This window comes from Grus americana, unplaced genomic scaffold, assembly GCF_028858705.1.
Source record: "Grus americana isolate bGruAme1 unplaced genomic scaffold, bGruAme1.mat H_82, whole genome shotgun sequence".
NCBI classification, from domain to species: domain Eukaryota; kingdom Metazoa; phylum Chordata; class Aves; order Gruiformes; family Gruidae; genus Grus; species Grus americana.
Genome location: NW_026561407.1, coordinates 46,709 through 53,552, shown reverse-complemented (window position 1 = coordinate 53,552; position 6,844 = coordinate 46,709). Strand labels below are relative to the sequence as shown.

The 6,844-nt window shown below is 45.6% G+C and overlaps 1 protein-coding gene and 1 long non-coding RNA gene across 4 annotated transcripts; one reads left to right on the top strand and one right to left on the bottom strand.

Moving 5' to 3' along the window:
* Nucleotides 1-869: 869 nt before the first annotated feature.
* On the bottom strand, nt 870-3,719 carry LOC129200381 (uncharacterized). 3 transcript variants are annotated; one of them, XR_008574871.1, is made up of 3 exons: nt 1,935-3,719; nt 1,732-1,765; nt 870-1,411 (listed from the first exon to the last, which is right to left on the bottom strand). It is a non-coding gene; the product is annotated as an uncharacterized LOC129200381 (long non-coding RNA). The 3 variants fall into 3 exon arrangements; XR_008574869.1 differs by having other exon boundaries at nt 3,075-3,719; XR_008574870.1 differs by having other exon boundaries at nt 1,732-3,719.
* Nucleotides 3,720-3,965: 246 nt separating this feature from the next.
* On the top strand, nt 3,966-6,329 carry LOC129200382 (adenylyltransferase and sulfurtransferase MOCS3-like). The gene has a single exon (XM_054811734.1). The coding sequence runs from the start codon at nt 3,979-3,981 to the stop codon at nt 5,371-5,373; it is 1,395 nt and encodes a 464-aa protein (XP_054667709.1). The 5' UTR covers nt 3,966-3,978; the 3' UTR covers nt 5,374-6,329.
* Nucleotides 6,330-6,844: the final 515 nt, after the last annotated feature.

Sequence of the window (6,844 nt, the reverse complement as noted above, 5' to 3'; positions counted from 1 at the left end):
ATATTCTGATACCTAATCTGAAGAGAGTCTTTTTTTCTTACTTCAGATTTTGTTGCGTTTATTCATTCTGTATGAACTGGCGTAGCTATCTGATTAGAGCTGGAACAAGTCTTGCCATTACAGTTTTCCTCAACAAAGCAAATTTCTGATCCGAGTCATATCGTTCAAAGACAGCACTGCTTCCAAGGACAGCACAGCCACGCAACAGCAATTAAAAACTGGCACATACTTCTCACTGATCCAAATTACTCCTGAGGCTTTGTGTTAGCTTCAGAAGGAATAGATAAAACTGAAAACAAAACACTCTCAACTGATGCCCTTCGCAGGCACTCTCACAGGAAACTGAGCTCCTGTTAATGAACAACCTGTCTTTCCTTTCTTTTCCACCTTGCTTGCAAAGTTACACAGAAGGAGTGTCACAGATTTGTGTACTGTGCATGACTAGTAGATATGGTACATGAAAAAAATAAAATCGGTCAGTTTTAATCCATAATACTGGTCGAATTAGGACAAAGGGGTGAAAAGGCAGAAAACAAAGATATGTAGGCTTTTTGGGGTTTCTTAGATAAATGAGATGTAGAAAAAAGTGTAGAAAGGTGATTTAAATAGACAATTCAATATCAAAATTATAATTTTATTTTTGTTCAGTGGACTGGAGAGATCAGTTAGCTGCAGTACTTGGTACACAAGACACGTCACAGGTTTTACCAGCACATGGAAGTGGCGGTTGCAAAGACGTTTAGCAAGAAAGGCAGATACTGATTAACAATGAAATCAAACAAGGTATTGCATTTTATCATTTTCTCCATTCCTATTATAAGAGAGGAGAGATAAGGATACAACATGAATCTTAACAGATGGAAATATCTTTCCATACTACAAGTTTTATATGTCATTTATGATTTCCTAGGGATCTGCTTTTTTTCTAAAGCAAATAATGACAAACTTGATTTACATATTCTGTGAAACATGGCATCAGAGCTATAAAATTGCAGTCCTGCACCATTCCATGCAAAGTTTAATGATCAATCTCAGTGGTACGAGATTGGCTCCCAAATGAGTGAGATTTCTGCAACACGAGTAACACCTGCAATGTACTTCAAAGCCTTCAATTCACGTTAGTTAATAGGTGAGACAATACTTAGTAATCAGTGCTGGACATCTGTCAGATACGTATTGTTAGAGTCATAATTCACACTGAAACGTGAATTTCACTGTCCAAATACGTGTCAGGAAAACATCCAGCCTTCTCTGGAGATTGCCCGAACTAAGGTCCAATTTCTGGAGCATCCTGCACGCAGGTAGATTGCACAGAAAGCTCTGCTGTCCCCTCTGGGTCAGTAGGTTCCACACAAAACCAGCAGCTACTCTTGTAAAATGGTACATTTTTCTTCAACTTCGACTCCTCACTCTGTACTCAGTGAATGCAGCGTGGGGGAGAGGAGCAGCATGATGTTAACAGGAAAACACACTTGTACAAAATCACAGTGACCAGTTTTCAGGTTTGAGGTTGTGGGGAACTTGTTAGAAATAATACTCTGTGATTTTTTTGTGTGTGGTTTTTAAGCTTGTTCACTTACAAAAAACTTGATGAAAATGTGTATTTCTGCTTTTGGGCTTTACTGTGATTTTTTTCTGGAACTTTATACGCTAAAATCAATCAAAGAACACAGAAGATTTCACCACCACCACCACCCCCCCCAGTACTAACCAGAGTTAATAAGGACTTACCAAGGCCCAACTTTCTTGCTCTGGGTCTTAGAAGCTGCAGGATATATTAAAATATACATATATTACTTGAAGTACAGTTTTTAATTAATTTTAGTGACACCTTTTCAGGGTATAAAAATATTTTTAAAGTGTACTTTTCATTTTTAGAAATCTAGATAACATATAAAAATAAATTTATCTGTCAAAATACAGGAAAAACAAACCATTATATTAAACAGGTATTTGGTCAGGTCATATTTAAAAACAAACTCCTTTTAAGCTTTACTTAGTAGATCTGAAGTAAAAAAGAAAACAAAATTAAAAGCACCATCTTAGTAACGAAAGGATTTCCTCAAATTCCACTATCCAAAAGACAGGTATAAATCTGAACACAGTCTCCCCAGCACCGTTACTTTTAAGGAATGACAAACACTAACAGCAAATGTTCTAGCAAGCTTCCCAAAGCGCTTTAGTACTGAATAGAAACTTGACTCAAGTGTGCTTGGCTTAACACTGCTGCAGGGGTAGGCCCACAGATTAACCTTCAAAATGAAACTCTTAAGCAGTGAGCAAACCGCTGGGTAACTATTTTAAACTCTTCTGTTACTGGTATCAACAAAGAAGAAAAAAAAAAGGAAAAAAGACTCTAAAGCTTCCTATATACATTGTTGTTAAAGCAATCTCTATCAGTGGCACTTCATTCACAAATACTTTTTAACACCTTGCATTTACACAGTAATAGATTAAGAAAGCGTCTGACTGCTTACAGTGCAAACTGAACATTGGGTTGTTACACTGTTCCGGGATAAACTTTTATTGCCAAAAATGTGGCTTCAGTGGCTCATAAAGACTAAACGAATGACAGTATCTTGTTGTATATAATTGATGGTTATACCATAATATATTAAATAGAAAAAAAAAAGCCCTGTTATTGAGGAATGCAACTAGACAGATGAAAAATAAATGACAAGAGCAGACTCGCTTTCATCTTCCCAATTTACCTCTTCCTGCAGTCAGTTACAATGAAATTAAGAGTTATCCAAACCTCATCTTTCCCTCAGGCACGCACAAAGTACACTAACAACCACTAGTCATTGCTCAATAGCACACAGCCACGCACAAAGCATTGAAAACATTTTTCAAACATTAATTCATGATTCCACATATTCAGAATGCTGCTGAGCAGCTGCAGGGATATCACGATTTTACATTTGTCTCAAGTGGCGTGCAAAAACTTAAATAACTTGTTTAGGGATGTAAAGAAAGTGCAGAATCCAGGAACGCCATTCCAGTTCTCTAAGGACTTCAAGTACTTTCCAGTACGACACAAATGGAAAAAAAGAAATACAGAATACGCAACTCACTATTTTATCTGATCCATATATCTTTTGCAATTGTTCAGCAATTTCCTGCGTCCCGTCCGGGCTTCCATCATCTATGATGATAATTTCAAAATCGTTCCCACTGAAACGAGAATTGTTTTTACGTGAAGAAGCGGAAGCCCCAGCTTCACTACGGTGCCGTCGAAGAGCAGAGGACGAAGCGGTTTGCTGCAGCCAGGGCCGCTCGCCTCGGAGCTCCGGGCCCCGGCCGGCTCTAGGGCGCAGGGCCCGGGCACAGCCGCGCCGAAGGCGGGACGGCCGGGGCTGCCGGGCACAGCAGAGCTCGGGCGACACCCGCACCGCGGTAATTGCGTTTCCCTAATTAACCTCGGAAGGGCCGCGCTCCTCGCTCGCTAAAGGCGCTACGTGTTTCGGGGCACGGGAAGCGCGCCTGATTGCCTTCCTGGGGTGCGACGTCCTTCCGCAGCCCTGCAGAGCTGCTCGGACCCCCGCAGCCTCGCACCGGGAGCGCCTCCCCCCAGCCGCTCCTCGGCCAGCCCGGGGCGCTCCCGGCCCGCGCTCGCTCGCCGCCTTTCCCCGCAGCTCCCTTCCGCCCAGCGGCGGGCGGCCCGCAGCGGGCCCGGCGGGGGGACGGAGGCTCGGCCCCAGGCCGCCCAGAGACCACGCCCGCCGCGGCCGGTACCTCTCCGGAAGGTGCGCGCCAACAGCCAGACGACGAGGGGCAGGTTCTCCCGCTCGTTGTAGGTGGGCAGCAGCACCGAGAACTTGTCGGCGCCGCCGGCCGCCATGTCAGCGCGCTGACGCACCGGAACCGGCGGGGAGGCGCCGCAGCCAATCGCCGCACGCGGCGCGGCCGGAACTGTCGGAGCAGCCGGCCGGAAGCGGAAGTGACGCGCTGTGTCGCTCGCGCGCTCTCCCCTCAGCCATGGCGGGCGGCGCGGAGGTGGCGCGGTTGAGCGCCGAGATCGGCCAGCGGGAGCAGGAGCTGCGCGGATTGCGCGACCGGCTGGCCGCCGTGCTGGCGGGGGGGAGCGGTGCCGCCGCGGAGGGGAGCGGTGCCGCCTTCCCCGGCGAGCTCCCCCCTCTGCCCGCCCAGGCCTCCCTGAGCCCCGCCGACATCCTGCGGTACAGCCGGCAGCTGGTGCTGCCCGAGCTGGGCGTGCGGGGGCAGCTGCTCCTGGCCCGCTCCTCCGTGCTCGTGGTGGGCTGCGGCGGCCTGGGCTGCCCCCTGGCCCAGTACCTGGCCGCGGCCGGCGTGGGCCGCCTAGGCCTGGTGGACCACGACGTGGTGGAGACCAGCAACCTGCACCGGCAGGTGCTGCACGGGGAGGCCCGCCGGGGGGTCCCCAAGGCCGCGTCTGCCGCGGCAGCCCTGCGGCTGCTGAACTCCGGCGTGCAGTACGTGCCCTACTGCGGCGCTCTGGACCCCCGCACAGCCCTGGAGCTGGTGCGGCAGTACGACGTCGTCGCCGACTGCTCCGACAACGTCCCCACCAGGTACTTGGTGAATGATGCCTGCGTCCTGGCTGGGAAGCCCCTGGTGTCCGGCAGCGCCCTCCGGCTGGAAGGGCAGCTGGTCACGTACAACTACCAGGGAGGGCCCTGCTACAGGTGCCTCTTCCCCAAGCCCCCTCCACCAGAGACGGTGACTAACTGTGCGGATGGCGGTGTGCTGGGTGTGGTGCCGGGCATCGTGGGCTGCATCCAGGCCTTGGAAGTGCTGAAGATTGCTTCGGGAATGGGCCCCTCCTTCAGTCGGTTCATGCTGATGTTTGATGCCCGCGAAGGCAGATTTCGCAACATTAAGTTACGACCAAAGAAACCAGACTGTGCTGTTTGCGGTGACAATCCAACTGTCACCTGCCTTCAGGATTATGAGGCGTTTTGTGGTTCTTCTGCAACAGACAAGTGTAGGACTTTACACCTGTTGTCCAGTGAAGACAGGGTATCTGTAGAGGAGTACAAAAAACTGTTGGATGAGCAAGTTCCTCATGTATTGTTGGACGTTCGTCCGCAGGTAGAGGTGGATATCTGTCGCTTGGTACATGCTGTCCACATTCCTTTGAGTAAATTAGAAGAAAAAGATGAAGAATATCTGGAATATTTAGGAAAAAGAATTTGTGAAGAAAAGCAGAGAACTAATGGTCAAACATCTTTTCCTGTATATGTTGTTTGCAAATTAGGAAATGACTCCCAGAAGGCTGTAAGAATTCTGCAGGAGTTACCTGCCAAAGAACTTGGTTCTGTGTTAGCTAAGGATATTAAAGGGGGGCTCATGGCTTGGGCCAGTAAAATTGACCCAACGTTTCCTCAGTATTAGAAATTTAAATGGTGGGAAAAAAATTACAACTTTTCGTAGTAAATTCCATAGGGTTTCATCTTCTCTGTGTAATGACTATATCATGTGGATAAAACAGGAGATAGAAATACCATGTTGATTTTTAACAAAAACAAAACCAAACCGTATTTTTTTAGGTGTCTTATTATTTTTATAAAAATGTGCAACTATCCATGGGAATTGAAAGAAATGTGTTTCTCGGTTATTGTTTAACAGTGAAAACTTGGAATAGCTACTTAATTGTGCATGTGATAATTGAGAATGTCATTCTCCAGACTACAATTACTAATTAGGAATCAAAGAACAGGAGTCAAATGTTGAAAATTTTTACTTATTCTCCTAACTGCCTAACAAATTGAAACAGTGCATGCAGTGATTAAAAAAATAACTAATTGTTAATCCCTAGCTGGTCAGTAGCACTATGAAGCCTATCATAGGAAATTGCCAAGACAGTGCTGACGGACTGTTTCAGTCAACACCTTGTAGTTCTTTGTGTGTTTATGAAAGAAAACTGCTCGCTGCAAATAATAGCACCTGCAGGAAGGGTGTTCTGTTAAGAACTTTTAGGGCCGTCCGTCCTCATTTGTTGGATAGCAAAAAAATTGTATTTCCCACTTGTATAGAGAAACCGAGGTTAAATGTTAATAAGATGTAAGTTTGAGCCCGGAAAGTTTGTAAAGCATATAGAAAATGCTTTTGTGAGGGCTCAGAACATTTCAGAGATTGGGAGATGAAGAGCAGGTGAGAGACAAAAAAAAAAGAAAGAAATGTGGGCTCCCTTGTGCAAATACAAAGATATATTTCTTAAGCGTTCTCCCTGTTGTGGTAGTTGCATATCCTCAGTTGTACAGCATTATTTTGTTAACTGGCATGAAGAGTTCTAAAAAGTTCTCATAGACGAACTGAATGAAAAGAGAAATAAATAGCTTGTCAACAGAGAGCTGTCTGAGTCCTCATCACTTAAGCATAGTAATTATCTTCTTATTATATTAATTAAGGTATGGATTTCCTTTACTTTCTGAGGAGGAAAAAAAAACACTTGACATGACTAATCCTTGCATTATACAATGACAAAAAAAAGAATAGTATCATTATAATTAGTAGTGGAAAAGGCATATTTTAGTAAAATAAATGAGAGAACATCCACACCGCCTACTGTGGGATCTAGCAATAATAGTCTCTTGTGAAGGAAACAGTTACGTGAATTTATAAATATGAAGTTATATCTCTTGCAATTTAGAGGACAAAAAAAACATTGAAGGCCATGTCTTAAAGTAAGCGTTAGCACTTTGTGTAGCGAGAGTCATCAGTCAAGACCTTTTGAGGCAGGTTGTGGAGGCTTGGTTCGGCCAGAACATCTGGTTTCGGGGGGAGGCTTGGTTCAGAACATCTGGCTTTGGATGGGTTTCAGCTTTTGAGAACTGGAAACCAAAGAGACTTGTTTGAAATTCTT

Bases quoted from the DNA above. Each gene is read 5' to 3' on its own strand.
- LOC129200382 (XM_054811734.1), top strand. From the start codon at position 3,979: ATGGCGGGCGGCGCGGAGGTGGCGCGGTTGAGCGCCGAGATCGGCCAG.